Raw genomic sequence first — 24043 nt, forward strand, 5'->3', positions numbered from 1 at the left:
GACAAAGAAGCACATGCTTTTAACAGGCCAAAACTGACACCCAGTTTCAATATTGTACCTCACCGTACCAAGCTCCTTCTATTTTTTGAGCATTAGCTGCCTCCAGGATAAATACAAAATGAAACCCAAGATGAATGATGCTATAATATGCTTTCATGCCAGAGAGCATTATGTAATGGATCCTGCTTAAACAGCGAGCAAATAAGGACTACTTCACCCCACACCCCAAACCTGGCTCATACAAGACCTACACTTCCCTAAGTATGTATTTATGTGGTCAGTGTATGATTCTGCTAATAAACAGATAGACGCATTTACAGTGCCTGCTTTCTAAAAACACTTGGTGGGCATCAGGAAAGGACAAGTGAATAGCAGGAGATCTGCTATTACAACTGACCTCCGGCCGATAGAGATCAGTTCACCTGGAGAAAATGGCTGCCTTGGCAATCGGACTCGATGGCATTGAAGTCCCTCCCCTCCCCAAACCCTGCCCTCCTCAAGCTCTGCCCCAAAAACCTCCCGCCGGTGGTGAGGAGGGATCTGGCAACCCTACTCGCCCCCCCCCCTCCGCGGCTGCTGTTGTGCCCATTAAAACTGGACCACTGAGGTGGAGATTTGCATTAGGAAGGGGAAATCAGAGAAAATCATCATCCCTTTTCTGCTGGTAGAAGTGTCTTCAACCAGCAGAAAACATGGGTGTGATATAAGCCAATGTTTCTCAGTCTTACAATTAGGGCTGCCAACCTTCAGGAGAGGCCTGGATCTCCCCCAGTATTACAGTTAATCTCCAGCCTATAGAGATCAGTTCCCCTGTTTTGGAGGGTGGACTCTATGGCATTGTACCCTGCAGAGGTCCCTGTCCTCCCCAAACCCCATTCTCCCCAGGCTCCACCCCCAAAATCTCCAGATATTTCCCAATCCAAAGCTGGCAACCCTATGTTATGATATTTTATTTATTTAAGAAAACCCAGTGTTGCGTTAACCAGTCTTAATATTCATGATAACTAAAGACATTATCTTTTTAAAATGTTTCACAGTACAATCCTAAGTAGGGTTACACCTTTTTAAGACCATGGGCGTAACTATTTAGGACTGCACTGTCAAAGACTTTAAAAAGTAGCGGGATGTCTGAGCAAGCTATCTTCTGTTGGTGAAGGAACATTCAGACTTTGCAGCTAACAAAGTTCATGGCAATGATGCATACACTCAGATAAAAATCAATTTTAATTCACTGAGCCGTCTATGTTTTAGCACTAATACCACACATATTCATTGTCCTTCAGTCTGATTGAAATCAATGGGACAAGTTGCTCATAACTAACTTTTGATTGCATTGGGGCCTTCATGTCTTTGCAGAAAGCAACGGGAGCTTTAGCAACTTGCTTCCATCAACTGAAATTGGCCCCATGTCACTTTAATCTTCTGTCAGATAAGAACCACCATACGACACAACTGGTCGCCTGGTTTTGCACCCTGGTCTGTAATCATAAAAAAGTGGGAAGGGCCTTCAACACCGAAGAGTGGCAGCGATTTCAGTCACTGAAATGACCCACTGTAATTTTTAGTATTTGCCCAGGAGAGTGTCCAAGTGCCAATTTGTAGTCAGACATGTGTAGTTTTAACTGGTATCCATTAGGACTATCCTGTGTTTATTAATGATTTTTTGTATATTACTTTTATCCCTTTTGTAATTAATTTTTCTTTTATTTATATACTCATCGTGGACTGTAATAATAAAGAATTTGAACTTTAAATATGCTATGGCAATAAATTCATGCCAGAATTCAAGTCCTCGGGGACAGAGAGAAAAAAAGGTTAAAGCTTGGAGCTGAATGTCAGTAAATGTTTGTTAATTAGACATCTATAAACAGAGATACTAAATGTAATTTGTCCTGTGCATGAGTGTGTATCAGTGAACTGTTTGCTGAACTTTTGTTCAGAAATACAAGAGCGTGGCAGTAACTTCACCTGTAATTTGTAAGCCACTTTTGCCCTAAAACCATAAAAGCATAGTCAATTGTCCTAATCCAGAGAACCATAGCGGCAGCAACATGCAGTCTGTTGTGCCCACTGGAAAATAGTTCCTAGTATCGAATGAAGCTTGGGTGCAGATTGTGCATATGGGTTACATATGGAATAATTCATGCAGATACACATGGGTTTCTGCGCTGCTGGATACATTCATGTTGTCCCCAACCTACAACTGGTTGAGAAGTTCTTGTTTCGGCATATAGACTGTGTCTCCTTATCAACAGCCCAAGCACAGAGATTAAGCTTTTAAAAAAAAAAACCTTCAGAAAAACAGTTAAAGCCGTACACATACTCGCTTTTTGAAAATTAGTGGTATCCGGCCTCAAGCGTTCCAGAATTTAAACCCCCTGGGTTAGGAAATCCAGATTGTAAAACCGTTTTCCACCAGGTGGCACTGTTGTCCACCTCAAACTAACCTGAACGGGCCTGTTCATGTGCAACACACAATCAGCAAGAAGGAAGACAGATGGTTCCTTTTCAGTCCAACTGGTTTCAGCTGGAATAAAACCCAACTAGCCCAAACAAACACAGGCTGCAGGAAAGGACAGGTGAGGGGGCAGAGGGTTCCACAGGACCAGTGGTTGGGGTCGGGGATCACAACGTGGATCTGCTGTTTTACACCACGCCACTCCTGGCTTCCTTCCCTGCCTGCCTTGAAGAAGAATGCTTAAGTAGGGTGGTGCAAGCAAGTGGATTGGTATGGCACACAGATGCTTATTAAAGCCAGCATGGTGTAATGGTTAGGAGCAGTGGTTTGGAGCGGTGGAGTCTGATCTGGAGAACCGGGTTTGATTCCCCACTCCTCCACACGAAGCCAGCTGGGTGACCTTGGGCAAGTCACACTCTCTCAGCCCCACCTACCTCACAGGGTGTCTGTTGTGGGAAGGGGAAGATGATTGTAAGTCAGTTTGATTCTCCGTTAAGTGGTAGAGAAAGTCAGCATATAAAAAACAGTTCTTCTAAAAGGAACTAAAGGGATACACAGACTAGCAGGAACCTCCATGTTCAGTGGAAGTAAACCTCTGAATGCCTGTGCAACCTCAGGGAAGGCCTTGATCTCTATGCCCTGTTTGATGGCCCTCCTGAGGAACTGGTTGGCCACTGTGTGAGACAGGATACTGGACTAGATGGACCACTGCTCTGCTCCAGCAGGGCTCTCATGTTCTGATGTTCTTCCACCATTTGCCACAGCCATCAGCATGTCAAGCCATCTTCATTTCAAGTGGCTAGTACATGGTTTGTTTGCACTTTCCCCTTCATGCTTTCCCCTTCATCCATGGAACATACCACTGCTTCCGTGTGTCATCTGAGCAGTCCTTCCCAACTGATTTTAAAGGTGAATTGGTATGGGGACTGCAGGACAAGGCAGTGAAACAAGTGAGGCTTCCCTGTCCAAGCCAGAGTGTCCGGTGACGTTACACGAGAGCAGCTGTAGCAATATCCATTACCGAAGGGATTCTGTTATTAACATCTGCACTGTGCGTGTACTAACAGATGTTGCCACAAGCAATTGGCAAGGATCTGGTTACTGGTGTTTTGGTACCAGCAGGTGTCACATGCTAGCTAAGGGAGATACAGTTACTTCAGACAATGGACACAGGATGCCACACTGTACAGGCAACCAGCATCCTTTCACTCAAGGAAAGAGACTGCTGATTTGGATACCCAACCATTGGGTTGTTGGATACCAATGGTATCCATGTAACAGGAGCAGTCCCTGTTTTCTACTACCTAGCCCTATTCTTTTCCTATTTTTCCATTTACAGATGCCTTTAAATATGTTGTTAGCATGTCGAATAGCTTTCCTATAGGCTTCAGACCCTCTCCTGGGTCTCTGTGACTGGAGAGGGAGGAAGATGCATTTTGATTCTAAGTGCATATAAATGCACATGCTTGAATACTAATCTGCCATGTACTACACAGCCTGCCATTTTGCAAACTGCATGTGGTGTTTATTCTGAACTGTTAAGAACTATATGTATATTTCCCCCCAGTATATCTGTAACTCAGAGTGGTGAAAACACTCTTTATTTTTAAAACTATGCAGGCTATTACAGAGTAAATAAATGCAACAAGTGGAGAAGCAGTATTGCTCAAGTAGTGACCTTTAATGGCAGAACAGAGTTATTACAAGTATACAAGAGTATATCCAGATCCCTCAAACATCCGTGAGATGTTCCAGAGAACTGGATATTAAAGTGCTGCCTTCAAAGACCTGCAGTAGTGCTGATTTTCTAACATGGAGTCAGACAGACAGAAGAAACCCACATTTGTGCACATTATCCAGCCAGCAATACCCACCCAGAAGCCAAGTCTGTACTGGGGAAAATGTGTTAGCAGCTCATAATGGATTAGGGCAATTGTGTTTAGCAACCCGTATCTCCTTCACATGATTTAGGTGTGAATCCTGGCATTTAAAATATATTCCAAGGCAAAGCAGAGATCAATCTAGGATGCAGTAAAATCTGGATCTTTGGGGATTTTTCAACATTTCACAAATGATCCAATATTAGTACAGAAAGGAGGGACCGACTCCTGATTTTGTGACAAGTGAAATTAATAAACATATGGAAAGTTGGTGACTGGGTGTTAGGTGGGAGGCTAAATTGGCTCCTGATTTTCCCAGAAAGGACATAGCCAGCCACCCACCACTATGATCAACATGGTTTGTGGTGTTTACTGATTTAATGCATCATGAAATCAGCACCAGAATCCCTGTACTGAGTTAATACAAAGCAACTTTTGAGATCTGCAGAAAGAACTCTTTGGAGTTCAGTATTTGCAAGAGGTTAAGTAGCTGGGTTAAACAGTTTTGGATTAGCTGTTAAGGAAAGGGGGAGGGTTATGCTGTCAGTGACTTTGATTAATGATCACTCGCTGCTAGTTCATGACATAAAACAAACAAACAAAGTGGGCTAAACCTATCTAGCCTATACATTTTGACAGGTTGGTTTCTCTCCTGCTATCCATCTGATCTGTGTGATCTGCACCATAATATGCATCCACTCTATATCTGCACTGCATTAGGCAACAACAACTTAGATTATCCCTTTTCCAAACTGTAAATTAACAAGGGGCATATTTCTCTGAAACAAAGAGACCACTATAAGTACACAAAGCAGGCAATTCTACCAAGAAACACAACTGCTGTTTTTTTATTTACGTAGCTGTGTCACAGTACTACTGCAGAATGCAAAACAATATTTTAAAAAGCAGAGCGAGTTGGGGAAGTGGAGAGAAATTGAAGTCAGTCCCAACAAAGAACGCACACACATCGTTCTGATCGTAGTCACATTAAACCATCCAGGAGGACATTGTGTTGAGTGGCACCTTCATCAACAAGGGATAGGTATTCAGGAGACTCACCTGTTAGAAAGCTTCTCAGTTCCAACATACAAGGTACTCCTCATGAGGCCAGCCCGAGTTCCCATGAAGGCCATCTCCACTCCCTCTTCCCTCTCACTGTTTCTGTGCACATCACAAATAAAGAAAGAGAGACAGTGACAGATCTCAGCAAGGCCAGTGGGGGACAAGAGAAGTTTGCAAACCGAGGCATGGTGCAGAAAGTGAGTATAGAGAAAACCTCTTCCTGTAATACACAAGTCACCTGATACGGATTAACAGTAAATTCAGGAAAGACAAAATAAAGTAATTCTTCATGAGATGAACAATTAACTTATTAACTTATGGACTCCACTAGATAGGGTGATGGTCACTTTACTAAGATGACTTTTAAGGGATCAGTCAAATTCTTAGGGCATGGGTCCAGAACAGCTATGAAAGGGTCCAGAACAGCTATGAAACTTCTGGTTGCTGGGAAGCAACTGGGGGAGCAGCTGTTTGTCTTCATGTCCTGCTTGTAGGATTCCTAGAGTTTTCTGGTTGACTCTCATGGGTGCCCCTCTAGAATCCTAAATTTACTGGGGTTTGTTTAATGTACCCCGACACATACAAACAACTAGTTAGCAAGAGGTATTAAATTATCTCTGAGTGACCTTGCTCTCCTCAGGGTACTAGGTTATATGGCCCCTTGGTCTGATCCAGCAGGATTTGTCTTATGTGGTCACCCTGGGGTGCACTCTCCGATATTTTCTTCTAGCCACCAAATAACACCCGTGGGTTGCTTCTGTAGTCAGGCCAGCCACGGGTCTCACAAAGAATAGATTTTTAAAAGAGGTGAGTGAAGATGGTCTGATAGAATGAAAAGGTGGGGATGATCCCACCCCTATCCTTCCACTCCACTGAGCAAAGTTTAATAATTTACTACAATATTTATACCCCACCTTTGCTTACGGTTCAAGTTTGAAGCCTCCTCCAATCTAAGGAATCTTCCTCCACATTAAGTGGGTCTTCCGTTGGAGGAGGCGGTACATAAGCTGGAGGAAGGCTCCTTTGGCTGGAAGAAAGCAACTTGGAGACCGGCTGGATCCACCCCAGTATTCCAGAAAAGTCTCAGAGCCTCATCAAACTTTCAGAAGCAATTTTGTTTGCTAAACCTATCCCATAGTTTCTTGTAAACATAGTAAACACAGAAGTATAAAATATAGTTATGTTCTCCCAAACTCACAGTGGGTATGCACTGGAGTCCAAGTGTACCCTTCTGTGTACAGAAAGAAGTTTCAGTAAGGGGTGGGTGGGTAGATGGGACAATGGCCATCATGGGATAACATGAGATGGCATGAAATTGTACCTCTTAACAACAATAACAACAACAACAACTATGATGATGATGATATTTTATTTATATCCCACTCTCCCCCAGGAATGCTGGGCTCAGGCCGCTAACATCAGGATAAAATGTACAAAGACTATAATACATCTCTTCGTGCTAACTTCATGATAAAATACAATAATTAAACTTATCCAGCATATGCTAAAACCATTTTAGTAACACTGAAACTTAATGTCCATTAGTTCAACCTATGACACCAAATCTAATTCCCCTTAGGGAGAGATGATTCACTTTAGCAAAGTGAATAATACTGGGGTTGGGGGGGGGGGGAGAAGCGGAGCCAGATTGTAACACAACACAGAATGCAGGTTCATCTAGTAAGGCCGTGCCCACAAATCTGCCTTCCCTAACCCGAGCTTAATAGTAGGCCAACGCCAAGAGGCGGTGAGGTCAAACAAGCACTTGCTAGAGCGCCAATACCAGCTAAAGGCCAGTTATCCTAACAGTGCCAGCACAGACAGTCAGGAGAAACATGAGCAGACTCCCCATTCGCATGGCCTGCCCCTTCCAGATTAAAGGGTCTCACTGAGGAGGCCTTGCCCGAGAGGCCCCAAAGTGCATGGGACGGCACTGCTCAACATGTATCTTCTCTGTGATTCACCAGCTTACTTACTCAGACAAGTTGAGAATCAACGCTGTCCAGTAGGCTTCCATGGGCGCAGTTACTACAGCATCAAAGAGCACCTCTCGGACTAACTCATCATCACCTGGGCATGAGAAAGATGGAGGAGGGAGGAAGTGAGCCAAAGCGCAAAGCCCAAGCAAGGTTTTCCAAGCCACTGTTTTGCACTTTTTTAGAAAAAAGAAAGAGCTAGGAGTTTACTTTTATTTATGGAGGGAATCAGGTAGAGGTTATGAAGTTTCTTTTCAGTTGAACTTCTGAACTATTTCCCTATGGAGAAATAGAGCCACCGTGGTGTGGTGGTTAAGAGCAGTGGTTTGGAGCGGTGGACTCTAATCTGGAGAACCGGGTTTGATTCCCCACTCCTCCACATGAGCAGTGGACGCCAATCTGGTGAATTGGATTTGTTTCCACACTCCTCTACATGAAGCCAGCTGGGTGACCTTGGCTCTAGTCACAGCTCTCTTAGAGCTCTCTCAGCCTCACCTACCTCACAGGGGGTCTGTTGTGGGGAGGGGAAGATGATTGTAAGCCAGTTTGATTCTCCCTTAAGTGGTAGAGAAAGTTGGTATATAAAAAACCCAACTCTTCTTCTTCTATTCGGGCATTTACTACATTTTAATTAGTCCAGGAAAAGAAGCATGTTTGGGAACTTCATTGTGCCATGGACCACTGCCAGCTAGGGTTATTTACCAGGTGATGATATTTACCTTCAGTATAGTGAAAAGGTTCAGCTGCCCATCTCTATGCATTAAGCCTCTATTAATGGAGGACCAAGTCCTATGAGGAAAGGTTGAAGCAGCTGGGTATGTTTAGCCTGAAGAGGAGAAGACTGAGAGGTGATATTATAACCATCTTCAAGTACTTGAAGGGCTGTCATATAGAGGAGGCTAGATAGCCATCTGTCAGCAATGCTGATTCTATAACCTTAGGCAGTCCATGAGAGGGAGTGCAACTTGGCCATCTTCTGGGCATGGAGTAGGGGTCACTGGGTGTGTGTGTGGGGGTAGTTGTGAATTTCCTGCATTGTGCAGGGGGTTGGACTAGATGACCCCGGTGGTCCCTTCCAACTCTATGATTCTGTAATGGGACAGGACTTGTTTCTCCAGACCTATTGGCAGCCTTACTGTCAACTAGGGGGTGGGAGATCAGCAAGGCAGTTTGCAGTTAGGCATTTTATTTGCTGTTGTCCCTTCCCCCGCCCCTGGCACCAGTGGTTCCCAACCTTTTTTTGACCAGGGACCACTAGGACTTTTTTGTTCGGTGCAGGGACCCCAAGGTTCAAAATAAAAATTCAGAGAATTTGAAAATAAACTGTAATCATAACTGTTAGTTAAACATTAAACTTAAAATAATATTTGAATATATATTTTTACAATAGAGAACTTTTAATTGAAAATATTAATTTATTATGGGTTTATAACTTTGTTTCGCGGACCTTAATTTAGTTCTCGCTGACCCCTGGGGGTCCACAGACCCCTGGTTGGGAACCAGTGATCTATACAGAACCAGGCAGGAGGAACTGGCAAGGAGTGGCAGCAGGAACAAGAAATGAGCCATGGATTGGAGCAAGTCAGGAAAAGAGAGCTGTGAGGGGAGGGTGGGACACAAGAAAGAATGATGCTGCAACTGTGAAAGCTATGGGCGCAGGAAAAGTGTATTAGATGAGAGATGTAGTATGCTAACCAAAAGAGCAATTTTCAGTTACTAAGACAAGGTGCCCCTAACTAGAATGGAGATGGAAGATATCAGCTGAGGTGGAATGTCGCCATCTGCTTTGGAGGGTGGAGAGGCCATGGCTCAGCTGTAGAGCATCTGCTTGTCATGCAGAAGGTCCCAGGTTCAATCCCTGGGAATCAGGTAGTAGATGATGTGAAAGACCTCTGCCTGAGGTCCTGGAGAGCCACTGCTGGTCCAAGCAGACGATGACTGACTTTGATAGACCAATGGTCTGACTCAGTATAAGGCAGCTTTACGTGTCCATGTGGGTGTATAATTAATCCAAAAACCAAGGCACAGTCAGAATTAATTATGAATAGACTGTGGCACATGCTGATTATATAGACAGCATTCAATTCGGCCTACAGGCCTGTGAGCTGGCTGCGGCCTAAACAGAACGAATCACGACATGAGGCAGTAGCGGGAACTGGGAAGAAAGAGAGGCAGGATTTGTTTATCTTGGCTCTCTGTGACAGGAGGATTTGGAATAGAGCGCAGATTTGGCAACTCCACTGCCCCATTAATTAATTTGTGGAATTTAAAACAGGTACGCTGCTCTTGTAAGCTGCAATACTGGGAGCTGACTACTGTTGAAAAGATTATGATCTATTTTGATGGACCACTGGTGTGTTAAAAAAAGCTGTCCTTAATGTCAAGTGCTTTGAGTAAAAGATTCAAGGTGAGTACCAGGAGATATCTACATATGTCATCACTCACATTCTAGATCAGGTTCTTCTCCTGTGAGGAAGCGGACCACAGCCTCCAACTGGCTGAGCTTCCTGTGATCTGGATCAATATCTGTAATGCAATAAATCCTAAGGAGGAAAGGCAGAAATAAAAACTGATTTAGACCTGGTTCAAAAGTTACCAACTGGCTTCAGTTCTCACAAAGATCAGCTACAGAAACTTTTATGATTTTTAATACCAGCTTCAGAAATCAAGTTCTCTACTGTACACATACCATGGACAGCACAACTTCCCTTTCATGCTTAATGGAATAAATGTATTTTTCATTCCATTTAAGGTGAGCACACAAACAATAGTCTTCAATCCCAGGAGCAAAAATACATGCTCCTGTATTTAAATGTACATTTAGATATACATTTATATCTAAATATATATTTAAATATATCTTTAGAGGAGAACTTGAGCTGGACTACCACTTGTCTCAGGATTTTGCAAGCCTCTCCTTGTTTCTTATTTATTTCTTTTCATTCAATGGGCTCATTGTCTCTGGCAGCGGACTGCACAAATTTCCCAATTTAGAAACAAAAAAGAACATTAGCTATAATAGGTAATGTTGTGAGAAATGTCATAGGTGCCTATTTGATATGAACATGTATGAAAGATGATGTTGCTTTTGACACTACAAGCCTACTGGCCCATAGTTCCCAGTATTGTCTACTTTGTGAGTAGCTGCTTAATGTCTCAGGACATAGGCCTTTCCCAGCCTTTCTAAGGTCCTTTTAAAATGCAGATGCCAATAACAGAACTTTCTACCTGAAAAGCATGTGCTCTTCCACTGGGCTTTGGCCCTACTTAGAAGACTCACAGAGCCATAAGTGTTTAAAGTTAAGGGAACATTGATTCTATCCCTTCCAACACTACCAATGAAGAGAAGAATTCCTGCTACTTACCATTCATTGGCTAAGGTCAAATCCGGCTGTAGAAGATCATGCAAACCTGAAATCAAAAGGAAAGTGATACATAAATGGGTCATTTTTTTTTCATTCCTTCATGTTGAACATGCTCTATATCTCATTCTATTCAATACCTATAAAAACCAAAATCCTTTAACCCTGGACGGTTAAGACATGACAACTTCACGTGTTAGGTGTTCTCAAGCTGTACATTAGAAAATTACAAATGCAGAGACCCAATATTCAGCTAGTGCTGATGAAACAATATTTAAGGAAAACAAAGAATCCATTATTTTATTGCAAAATCTGGGGACATTTTGTTGGTTGTTTTTCCCCCTACAGAATGGCATATGTTTCTGAATTATTGCATGTCTGTGATCCTTCTTCTTACCATTTATGTATACACCTGAGCAGAATTTCAGGAGGGTGAATACAATAGCTTTGTGGGGAACATGTGAGTTAAAAAAAAATGGAGATAGTAAAAAAAATTGCAGATAGAATCTACTGCCAACCGCAAAGTTCCCCATGATGTCTGGGCAAAATGGCTAAGTGTGAGTAAGATGATAATACTATCAGGTAAATTCCCAGATGGTTGGAGAATCATACTAAAATAATGCTTATCAATGGCACTTCATCAATCTGGAGGGAAGTCTCAAGCAAGGTAGTGCAAGGCTCTGTCCTGGGCCCAGTGCAATATTTTAATCTATTACTTTGATGAACAGATGGAGGAGATCTTTATTAGACTTGCAGATGAGACAAAGTTGGGAGGGACAGCTAACACCTTAGAAGACATAAATAAAATCCTAAATGACCTTGATAGATTGGAAAGCTGGGCTGAAAATAACGAATTGCAATTCAGCAGAAAAAAAATGCAAAGTTGTGCATTTAGGCAGAAAGCATCAATGCACAGGTATAGGATGGAGGATACCTGGTTTTGCAGTAGTACATGTGAAAAGAATCCTGGGATTGCGGTTGATCACAAGCTGAATATAACTAAGCAGTGTAAAATAGCACAAAGGACCCGTAATCGTCCAAAATATGAGATAATATTGTAGGAGAGGCTGGGGGGCAGGGGCGGAAATACAGTGAGAAGGGGCACAAAGTTTCAGAGAAGAATAAGATTCTGAAACAGGATGAGCCAATACCTGGGTGAACAGGATGCTAAACAAAAGACCATTCACAACAGATCTCCACTGCCTCACCATCCCAGCCTGCTATGGGTTGAAGGAAGTGCACCAAGAGGAGCAGCATATCCAAGTCTAAGTTTCCTGTGCGTTTCCTTAAGAAAGGTTAATTCATCGTCTGGCCCCTTCCTCTTCTAATGGCCATGTCGGACTAGTACTCCAATCCACAGACAATCATACGCAACAGCAGGAGGCTACATGTAGCTGTGCACAAGAATTCCACCACACTCATCTATGGAATAGATTGCTGGTGTCGGGGAGGGTTTCCCACAGGACAGAGAAAACTCAGATGGCAGATCCAAGTTCATGCAGGTCTCTTATGCATAGCTGTTTCACTCGTCATCACCCCTCCGACGACTTCGAGCCTTTGTGTTGATTATGCATGTTGATTACGCATGATGTTTCTGACCATTCGAGGCTGCCTCCCCCTCCCCCTGTCTGATGATGTTAAAATGGCAGTGGCGACATCCTCAAGGAAGCTTCTGGTTTTAAATTGTCACATATTAATCAGATTTCAGGAATTCACCTCAGAAGGTTTCTACCATCAACCTTCTGAATCTAAAACAGCAGAATTTAATACTTATGAGAAGAGCTGAACTGAAGGAAAGAACAGTTACAGATATAAACATAGCTGCGGAAGAACAACCGACGGAAGAAAACGGGCTCTTCAACTTACCTTCTTCCACTGACGTGTTCCCAAGGAGGATGTATTCTCCATGACCTCGTGATAGAACAACTCCAAGACTGTGGGTTGAGGGGGGAAAGTTTTCTAGTAAGGAGAGTTACAAAGGCCTGCATCGTGTGATACAACTACAGCTATGCCCTTATGACACCAGCCACTGCGAGTCTTCTTTCCATACAGCAACTAGCTGTAGCAAAGTCGGGGGGGGGGGGGGTTCAACTGGGCAAACAACATCAGAGATTTAACTCCCATCCACTTGCCCAGCACTGCAGTCCCAATCCAAACTGGCCCCTCTGCAACTACTTTTTAAGGTAAAAACAACGTACTGAGAGGTTGTAATAGATCTCAGAGGTGACATCTGGTTTGATCCTAAGGCTAAGAAGGATCTGATAATCTAATAAAACTCTGTGCTCAAGCACAGCGCCACGTAGGACTATAGCACATCATAATGAAGGTGCGGTAGGGTTACCAGCCTCCAGGTGGGGCCTGGAAATCACCAGGAATTACATCTGATCTGTGGATGACAAAGATCAGTTCTCCTGAAGAAAATGGCAGCTTTGGAGAGTGGACAGTATGACATTATAACCCAGTGAGGTCCCTCCCCTCCCCAAACCTCACTCTTCCTAGGCTCTATCCCCAAACATTCAGGAATTTCCCAACCTGGAGTTGGCAACCCTAGGTGGGGAATGATATAAATGTGTTACTTTTTCAAAACCTCTGTGACCTTGGAAAGTTAGCAAATACATGGCAGACTGTCTAGCCTAATCTTCTCCTCAATCCCCTAAGTCTTCTGTGTGTAACCTCCCACTTGCATTCTGAAATGCTACAGTGCAGGAAAGGGTGCCATGTGCTGTTGGGGGAATGGGGTGGATGGGGACCACACCAGACACCCCTCTTCCTTCTTGGCACCCCACACTGTCAAGCCTGGCAACCACCAGGCCTAGTGGGACCACAAATGCACCTTGAAATGTCTGCATACCAGCCAGATGATCAATGACAGCTGGCCTTTTAAGAATCGGTATTTGAATTCTTCCAAGTTAAGTTCAGAGAAGAGGAGTGACAGGGGGAGGGGGAGATTGTTCTCAATGAGTTATTGGTCCCCCACAAGCTTAGCTACAGCCCCATAGGGCTTCTGGGTGGAAGGAGGCCACCGGGCATGGCTTTATTTCAGTGAGAAAGGTGGACTATGAATGAATGAATGGCTTGAGAAAGGAGGCTAGTGAGAACAGACCAGCTCTGACTCCCAGCTCAGAAGGGAGCAGAGGAAGTAGAACAGAGTGGTGCTCCTTTCTCTCTGAGGCCAGGAGAATGCATTTTAGCCAAATTGGACACTGGTACACAACAGCCATGGCCTGGGATCCTACACATGCTAACAAGCACCATATAGCTCAAGAATAGCTGAAGAGCATAATCCAGATGTCTTCAGAAGTCAGCCAAAACAATTGAACTTTCAGGGAAGACATTTCCCCCAGTTACTAGTCAGTTTAATCTGGGTAGTGCTTAAATTAGAAGTGCTGAGAATGAAGCCTGGCCAGACATTAATCCTTCCATGTTGCATGCTCTTTCCCCCGCCCTGCCCCCCAATCTCAAGTACGTGGAGGGCAAGTTATGGTCAGGTTTTTTCTTTCTTTTGCTTCTTCCACGTTAAACTCTAGTTTTGATAACACAGTTAAGGCACGATGGCTTGGGTCCATCAAATGGGTCCATCAAATCATTTCCACAAATGGAAAGATAGATCATGAGTTTCTTGCATTTCCCCCCTTCTGCTGCAGCCCAAAATGCTGCATTTCAGGGACATTCTGGGCTGAAGTGGAAGGGGGCAGGCAAGAAAATCACCCTCCACAGGCAGAAATCCTTCCATCTATCGAAACACTCTGGACAACCCCATGAACTCTAATTTGAATTAAACCACAGATTGAGAAGCAGTTACCATTTAAATTGCAAATGTGGCAATCAATCAAACTTTGATGTTGATTATTTTTATTTGTTTCTGCCTACAGCCTGTATGCCCTCTTATTGGCTACAAAACGGTATGACCAAATCAGTATTAAAAATTAAGGCATCAACTGAGTGGTGCAAAGAAGCTCTCAGTGGGTGAAAATGCACGGTCGCTTTAGCCTCCTTTATTCCCTGTTTCAGCCAGGATCGAACGCATGCATTTTGCTGAATGTGTGTTCGATCCTGGCTGAATCCTGGCTGAAACAGGGAATAAAGGAGGCTAAAGCGACCATGCGTTTTCGCCCAGTGTGTGCCAAAGTCAATGCTTTATCTAAACAACAAAGACTTCATCTATAAATAATCCCTAAGGGGATCATCCCTCTAAATTATCTGCTCTCTCACCTAAACGGTGTGTCACTGATATCCGTGAAGAAGTAATCATTAGTGAGGAACAAAACACGTTTCTGAGAAAAAAACAACAACAACAAGTGAATAAACATTCCTGTAAGGAGCACCTGTTTTACATGGATGGAAGGGTCACACTCTCTTACTGATATGTAACGCAAATCAGATATAGACCTGTCAGCAGTATGCTGAAAATACTAGCTCTGTTCCTCCTTTTCAGCCCAGCCAAGTAAGGCAGTAGACATCCTGAACTAGTGTTTGAAGGTAGTGATGGGCTGGATGAATGCCAAAAACCTGAAACACTGTCCAGACCAGGATTCGAGTCCAGTAAAGCCTTAAAGACTTAGAGCGTATAAGCTTTCAAGAGTGAAAGTTCCCTTCATCAGATGCAGAGGAGATTGACGGACTCTTTTATCATTGGTTGGCAATATCGTCTACCTGTCCTGAATGAGGCTGCACGCCCCTTGAAAGTAAAGGTGCACCACTTGGGCATGTTATTATCAGCCTTGTCTACAGATAGGGGCTCAGTTCTCCACTGTGGCTCACCTTCAGCTGTTGCACCAGCTTGAGAGGCATTATTAGGCCAGTTTATCCATGTTCTGATCCCAGCTAGATGGGACCACTGCAATGTACTCTATACTGGGTGGCCTCTGAAAATTGTTCAAAAGCTGAAATTGTTTCAAAATGCAGCAGTAGAAATACAAGCCATAATATCAGGATGTTATCAGGATCACCTCAATATTTTTTTTAACTGCACTGACTGCCTAAATGGTCTGCGAACAGGGAACTTAAGTGCCAGGCAGGTTCAGTTAGGAGCAAGCATATCCCATGGCAAGAAAGCCCCTAAAAACAAGCAAGTATAACAGAGGCCCTGGTCCACCAACCCAATGCACTGTGACATCATAGCAGATAAGCACAGGTTCATGCAGAAAAGTTAGAGGTCCAGGGCTCGGAGAAATAGGGAGGGAAATGTAGGGCCATCAGAAGGGAGGGTTCACAATTGTACTATGGGGTAGTTTTCTAGTAGAGTTATAAGTAACAGGAACACATCAACTCTAGTCCAAGTTTCCTTGGACCTCTAATACTAGCAACACCTTTTGTTGGAGATGGACAGACCGATCAGAAAGGAAGTACAACTGACAACAATATCTGTGAGTGTTTTCCTCTAGACCTGCTTTAATATACATCTCAGTTGGTGGATAAAGTATAGCAACCTGCCTATGTCAGATCTGCACACTTATCAGACTGGCTGGATAGAAATTCATGGATAGAAATATAAGGCAGAAGTGGGAGGGAAGGCAGCAGGATGAAGAAGAATGAAGAGTCAAGTCACGACCGACTCATGGGCCATTTATGCTTGGTAATTAGCAGTGCATTCCAGGCTGAAATGCCCCGCATATTTTTTTTATTTCTTCACGCTGAACCGTCATTCCAGCTGTTACTGCTTCGCATTTCTTAAGAGCCCCTTTAACGCAACCTTTTGATTTGCTCCACCTCCACATTGAAGCATTTACTGAAGGAACCATGAAAAATCACACCCGCGGCTTAGCTATGCAAACGACCACTGCTAATGGCTAGAAGCAGGCGAGTGGGGGGGGGTTGAATTTGTTTGACGTTCTCCTCTTGCATCGGGACTGTGAATAGTCATTTTAAAGGGCAGATTTAAAAAAGCAGCTTTGAGCAAGCATCAAAATCGACCCTGCATAAATGGCCACGGTGACTCTATCCATGGGGCCTTCCAGGCAATAGGCGAGCAGAGATAATTTGCCATTGCCTTCCTCCACATTGCAACCCCACTCTTCCTTGATGGTCTCCCATCCATGTACTGACCGTGGCTCACCCTGCTTAGCCTCCAAGCTCTGACAAGCTGAGGCTATGCTGGGCTATTCAGGCTGCCAGGCAGCAGGACTGCAATCGATAATTGTGGAATATTCCAACTCCAGGATGCTGAAGTCACATGAGATTTTCTCTTCTCCCCCCACCCCACTGCCGTTTAAGCACTAATCCTCGGTGAACTGGAAATCCATCTGGCGCAGTGACAGCAGGCATCAAGGGGACTTGAGGCAAAATCGTCCATGCTGCACAAAGACAGCTCGCTGCTGCAGGGGAGATTTGTAACCTGGCTGCCAGCTGAACATTTCAAAAATATCTCCGCTATCTTCATTAACTGGCCGAGCAGGGCCAGCCCGATAACCCAAAGCCAAATTCTATGCGCTGCCACACAAACTAGAGGCTTCCCTGCTGGATAAGAGGAGGGAAAGGACTGCCCTGACCTACATTTACACTGGGTTCCAGGCTTCCCCAGTGGCGTATAGTACTTTTATTTCACCTTGATCATGGCTAATGTTTCATTTGAAGATTTATACCCCACTGCACTGCATACTGAATCAATCAACACCACTAACTGATATATGAAAAAAGCTAGGAAAATCTAATGCAAGGATAAAAGGGAGCCACTCCTCTCTGGAAAACGCACTCACCGCACTGTGAGTTCTGCCACTTGGAAGCAGACAGGGTTGTGCAAAACATAGGCCATTTATGCTTGGTAATTAGCAGTGCGTTCCAGGCTGAAATGCCCCACATATTTTTTTAATTTCTTCACGCTGAACCTTCATTCCAGATGTCACTGCTTCATATATCTTAGAAGCCCCTTTAACACGATCTTTTGTATTTGCTTCACCTCCACATCGAAGCATTCACTGAAGGATGGATGCAGAATCACACAGCCTCAGCTTAGCTATGCAAATGACTATTGCTAATGGCTATGCAAACGAAGAAATGAAGGAGCAGGTGAGTGGGGGGGTGGACTTTCTCCTCTTGCATCGGGACCATGAATAGTCATTTTAAAAGTTGGATTTTAATAAGGAGCTTTGAGCGAGGATCAAAATCGACCCTGCATACATGGCCACTGTGAGTTCTGCCACTTGGAAGCAGACGGGGTTGTGCAAAACATAGATTGCTAGATGCCTGTTACATCATGAAGCACACACACAACACAACCCGGCTCCCTGGAGCAGTTTCAGTCATCTTAAAAACAAACCATTTGTTTTTTAAAAAAACAAATAAATCATCCCATGATTATTGTCGAAGGCTCTCACGGTCAGAGTTCATTGGTTCTTGTAGGTTATCCGGGCTGTGTGACCGTGGTCTTGGTATTTTCTTTCCTGATGTTTCGCCAGCAGCTGTGGCAGGCATCTTCAGAGGAGTAACACTGAAGGACAGTGTCTCTCAGTGTCAAGTGTGTAGGAAGAGTAATATATAGTCAGACTATATATTACTCTTCCTACACACTTGACACTGAGAGAAACCCTGTCCTTCAGTGTTACTCCTCTGAAGATGCCTGCCACAGCTGCTGGCGAAACGTCAGGAAAGAAAATACCAAGACCACGGTCGCACAGCCTGGATAACCTACAAGAACCATCCCATGATTGCTTAAATGTGTAATCACTCAAACAGAGCCTTAAACAAGCAAAGCAAATCAGAGGCACACAAGAGAGGCCAAACTGGTGAGGAAATCAGGGTTCACCATGGATACTAATTTGAAGAGTAAAGGCGACAGACGCTCCTCCTCTCAAGGGCAAAAAACAAAACCCAATATGCTGCCATCTGTTTTTATTAATGTCTGTATGCACCAAAAATGAGTAAAGAGCAGCTGCTAGGATGGCCAAGTCCATATTTGGAAATTCCTGGAGATTTGGGGAAGGAGCCTGGGAAGGGCAGGGTTTGGGGAGGGGAGGGGAGGGGAGGGAACTCAGCAGGGATGTGATGCTATAAAAAGGTAAAGGTAGTCCCCTGTGCAAGCACCAGGTCATTCCTGACCCATGGGGTGACATCAAATCCCGACGTTTCCTAGGCAGACTTTGTTCGCGGGGTGGTTTGCCAGTGCCTTCCCCAGTCATCTTCCCTTTAACCCCAGCAAGCTGAGTACTCATTTTACCGACCTCGGAAGGATGGAGGGCTGAGTCAACCTTGAGTCGGCTACCTGAAACCAACTTCTGTTGGGATCGAACTCAGGTCGTGAGCAGAGCTTGGACTGCAGTACTGCAGCTTACCACTCTGCGCCATGGGGCTCTTCTCTATAGAATCCTTCAAAATGGTCATTTTTTCCAGAGGAACTGATCTCCATATAAATCAGTTGTAATTCCAGGAAAACTCCAGCCCCCCAACTTGGAGGCTGGCAAGCCTAGTAGCTACCAAAACCTATATTTCCTTTATAGCTAGGATTTTTTTAAAAAACAAACACATAATTTGGCTTAGATTACATTTTAAAATATTTATTTGCTCTTATATTTATGGAATTTCCTTTTATTCTCTATAAATTGCCTTGTTTTAAATGCAGAAAATAAAAACAAAACAAACTACAGCACTTAAAGCACTTACCCCTTTATCCACAGGCACCTTTACATCCATTGAGAGGTAACCGGTTTCCCCATTGATCATTGCTGTTCGTAGCTAGAAAAGGGAACAGATATACATTAGTGACTCTGGCTGGGATTGGGGCTACCTGATTTTAGGTGGCCTGTAACAGACAAAAGATTATATATAAGAATACAGGTTTTAAAAAAACCAATATCATTCTATTGAGCTTTTGGAAATGTGGTTTCTAAATCTGTGACTATTACTGACTGTCTGGAGAAGTGGGTGATGATAGTGTATACTTTTCAATAAATAATCAGCCACTAAAATCAGAAAACAACCTTTACAGTGTTAGCTAGAAATGCACTTTGATACCAGTTGGCGAGAGTTGGGGAGAGGGGAATAAAGTTGAGGAGAGATAATGTTTGCATTCTGAGACAGTAAACTTACTACTTCATCCAAATCTTCCCATTCCACCTCAGAAAGATCAACACTGTTGTAATTTGGTTTGGGCTTCAGCTTCTTCCCATCTTTATACTGGAGTTTAGAAGAGAAACAAAAGAAACATAACCGAACGACTTTGCCACTGTACAACCCAGGAAGTTATAGTAATATAATAATACATTTAATATAATAATATAAAAATAATATTAATTTTCCCATGTCCCCAACCTAATAAGGATGTTTCCCCAAGTACCATTCTTTTCCCACAAAGAATATGTAGAAGTTGAACCTCACTGAACAGTGAATCTCACTGAACAGTGCAGTACTATTTTACCACTAATCCTATCAGTCTGCCATTTAAATCTCCCAATTTAGCATGTATTGGTACAGGGACCATGTACAAACATGATGAATATTCAACCAAGATACAGACTAATATATATGGATGCAAATATATACTGGTATAGCCCCCTTAAAGTCAACTTGATGATGTGAATGAATTAGACACTCTAGAATGGTATAAGCAGACTCCAAGAAAACAACAAAGAAGTTCATCAAGTCACTTACCAATGGACGAAGGTCCGGGTGAGACAGAATGTAGCCATTGTTAGTGTTTAGAAAAGCGTATCCATGGACACCCAGCTTTAAACAAAATGTTATAAAATTATTAGCCTCGTTATTTTTCAAATAACAGAAGATTCCTCACTTACAAACAACTAATTTTCCTCGGATATTTGTGGACTTCCCAGAGAAGATCCCTGTTTTCAGTCTCATTGTCCTGGCAAAGCAATATAAGCTCATAATTCAAGTAACTGTAGCCATGTATGCATGGGAGGTTTTGCCGCGGATTTGCTGTTCTCTAGATGCACATTTTCCCCATCTGAATTCTCAGAACTCTGCTTGGGGGGCTTATTGTGGAGTTTTGAGGATTCAGATGGGGGAAAATGTGCGTCAAGAGAGCGGCGAACCCGAGGCGAAACCTCCCGTGCGTAAATGGAGTCAGTTTCCAACTACAACACCCCAACTGCTCAGATGTCCTTCTCCCTCACTTGTTTTCAGGCGAGTTTAACCTTCCCCTGATGTTTGTACCTAGCACTTCATGTTCTGAGCTCTTTTACTTCTATGCAAGGATGTTCCATGTGGCTACCATTTCTTATAATAGCCACTGAGAGACCTCCATACATACATAAGTGCTGCTAAAGTTGAAACCATCTTAAGATAACCCCAATAAGGGCCTTTCAAGTCAACTGATTAAGCAGAGGTGGTTTGCCATTGCCTTCCTCTGCAGAGTCTGCCTTGGTGGTCTCCCATCCAAGTACAGACCCTGCTGAACTTCTGAGATCTGATGAGACCGGGCTATACCATGCCACTTTCCCTCCCATTGAGAGACCTGTCCTCCATAGTTTCCCTTAATCCATTTAAGCTAATAGCTATCTTCACACATCTTGTGGCAATGAATTCAACAAGCCAACTATGTGCTACAGAAAGAATGCTTCTTCTCCAAATATGTAGTTTTTACTAGAAATCGCTGATCTTTCTGACAATTGTTGGAGTGCATTATCTTACCTTGTACCGTGGAGCCAACTTAAGGAGTTCCCTCAAAGGAACATCTGAGCCCACCACACCTAGAAGAATGCCATGAGATCTCTGCAGAATAACAGAAAAAGTATTCTCAAGTAATGAAAACTATCCAGAGCAGCTGAAGGCATTGTTAACATAAGTACATGTTCGTTCATCTGCTCAGAATTTGTTTATTACAAATAAATTTCAAGGCAGGTTTTACCAAAAAGAAATAAAAAATTTAAAACCAACAGATCGAAAAGCAACACATTTAAAAAGAGACTAATCTGAAAGACAGTCCAAAACACAACTAAAACAGCAGCAAACATTAAAATGGTAGAACTCAATATCAACAGCAGAATAAATCTTCTAATTGAGGGGGGGATGCTCATATTCTGCTAGGTACTTGAGTATCTCTCTAACAATGCAATTGGGGGTGGGTGGGCTGAAAGTGCTCAAGGAGCCAACTAGCCACTATCCCAGTGTTTCTCAGAGTTATGCCAACATATCACAGAGTTTTTTTAAAAGGGCACATGCCAAATTTTACAAAGGTGTGCCTTTCACACATAATGACAGGGCTGTTTATTTTATGCTTGAGCATCTACATTTGAATAGACAATATAAAGTGAGAATCAGCCAGAGATAAAACCTAGGACTTTATAATACAAAACAAGTGCTATACCACTAAATTGTGGCCTTCATCCATTTCCTTGACTCCCCAAAGGATAACTAAGCATAAGATCCACACGACTTTAAAGAATGCTGTCAAGGATGAGACTCTTGAATCAATAAGACTCAGAAGTAGCTGCAGCACATGCAAAGACAGAATATCCATGTAAGTTCCTAAGAGAGCCACTAAAGGTTTCCGAGGCCTTATACACTTTCATTATTTAAACTGCAATGATATTCTTCTATCTGCTGTCATGCTAAGTGGAGCCCAGAGGTTGGCCAAGAGCATCATGCTTACCGTTTCGTTCTTCTTACTGAAAACTGGCATTGCCACTGTCGTCATTAGCAGAAGGCTTTGAGCCTGAGATGCAAAGAGCTACCAGGCAGAAGAAGGGTAATATATTAGTATGTAGTCACACTATAAAGGGTGTCAACCACTAACAGGAAGTGAATACAAGAAAGGCATGTGAAAAGTATTTTTATAAATAACCAAGAGGATGCTAGAAAGTTAGCTCATTGGTGGGAAGGTGATGAAGCTGAGGCAAAGATGGCATAAAATATTCAAGAAGGAGGAATATTGAGAGGAAGGAGCCTTTACAAGAGACGTAGGCACGTCCAGATCAACAGGGAACAGCCAGATGTACATGGCCAAACATAGTAAGCACAGGCACCTGGATAAAGTATATAAGACAAAGAAGTAGCATTTTGGGACAAATGGGAAATGGAGAGGGGAAATACAAATGGCATATCTACACTATGTTTCTCTCATTTGAATGAACAGTGTAGGGGACATCCAAAACATTAGGGATAAACTGGAATGCTAATATGGGGCTACATGGGTGATAGACAGGATATTTGAATAATCAGAAGGTATCATGATCATCCTTGGTTCAGATAATGGGAATGGGCACATCTCATAAGGGCTGTTAAAAAAAACATGGAGGGATGCACAGAACTTGTAACATAAATACCCCACTTAAAATGTGTGAAGCCCACATATTTGCAAGAAATTTGGATTTTTTTAAAAAGGAGAATGTATACACAATATATACAAATCCAAATTCTGAATGCCGAAATCCAGATTTCAAAAACTGTCATTTGAAGCTGTGGCAGGCATCTTCAGAGGAGTAACACTGAAGGACAGTGTCTCTCAGTGTCAAGTGTGTAGGAAGAGTAATACATAGTCAGAAAGGGGTTGGGTTTGAGCTGAATCATTGTCCTGCAAAAAGTAACAAAGGTAATGTGCTAACCATTGTCCTGTAAGTATCCAGATAATGTGCTAATGAGGGTGTGGTATGTTAATATGGAACCATTGTATCCTGATAACAGATCACTTCAGGATACAATGGTTCCATATTAACATACCACACCCTCATTAGCACATTATCTGGATACTTACAGGACAATGGTTAGCACATTACCTTTGTTACTTTTTGCAGGACAATGATTCAGCTCAAACCCAACCCCTTTCTGACTATGTATTACTCTTCCTACACACTTGACACTGAGAGACACTGTCCTTCAGTGTTACTCCTCTGAAGATGCCTGCCACAGCTGCTGGCGAAACGTCAGGAAAGAAAATACCAAGACCACGGTTACACAGCCCGGATAACCTACAAGAACCAATGAACTCTGACCGTGAAAGCCTTCGACAATATTCTGTCATTTGAACTTTAACTTATATCATGAACTTTTGCAATGAATGTCAAAACTTCAGTATTAACACATACAATTTTTGAAATCTTACTATAACCTGAGCTTCAGTCAAAAATGGCTTTTGAATTTCAGAGACATAGTTTAAAATGCTCAGAATATATTTCTGTTAGCCTGAAATTCCCTTTTACCTCTTATTCAGTATACTGTGCAAGAAATCACTTAAGAAAACAAACTATGAAAGGAACATAGAACAAACTAAGCTAAGATACGCAAAGACATCATGCATAACATACATTCAGGTATACTGATGAGGAATTGATACATATGCATGTGTGCATTAATTAAATAGACATACGAGAAAGAGATGTATCCATATATTCTCAGAGGAAAAGCAACTCAGCTTTC

General features: G+C 42.9%; 1 protein-coding gene across 1 annotated transcript in view; it reads right to left on the reverse strand.

The window, feature by feature from the left end:
- The window catches only part of CACNA2D4 (calcium voltage-gated channel auxiliary subunit alpha2delta 4), a 171546-nt gene that overhangs the window by 99954 nt on the left and 47549 nt on the right, over nucleotides 1-24043 (reverse strand). The window contains exons 13-23 of the mRNA XM_056846716.1: nucleotides 22281-22358; nucleotides 21320-21400; nucleotides 20321-20395; nucleotides 19760-19846; nucleotides 19334-19405; nucleotides 14951-15012; nucleotides 12605-12672; nucleotides 10742-10787; nucleotides 9822-9919; nucleotides 7377-7470; nucleotides 5398-5499 (exon numbers count right to left, since the gene is read on the reverse strand). Coding sequence (XP_056702694.1) covers nucleotides 5398-5499; nucleotides 7377-7470; nucleotides 9822-9919; nucleotides 10742-10787; nucleotides 12605-12672; nucleotides 14951-15012; nucleotides 19334-19405; nucleotides 19760-19846; nucleotides 20321-20395; nucleotides 21320-21400; nucleotides 22281-22358 — 863 coding nt within the window. The remainder of the gene's footprint in view (nucleotides 1-5397; nucleotides 5500-7376; nucleotides 7471-9821; nucleotides 9920-10741; nucleotides 10788-12604; nucleotides 12673-14950; nucleotides 15013-19333; nucleotides 19406-19759; nucleotides 19847-20320; nucleotides 20396-21319; nucleotides 21401-22280; nucleotides 22359-24043) is intronic.

The sequence above is a fragment of the Euleptes europaea genome, chromosome 3 (genome assembly GCF_029931775.1).
Source record: "Euleptes europaea isolate rEulEur1 chromosome 3, rEulEur1.hap1, whole genome shotgun sequence".
NCBI lineage: Eukaryota > Metazoa > Chordata > Lepidosauria > Squamata > Sphaerodactylidae > Euleptes > Euleptes europaea.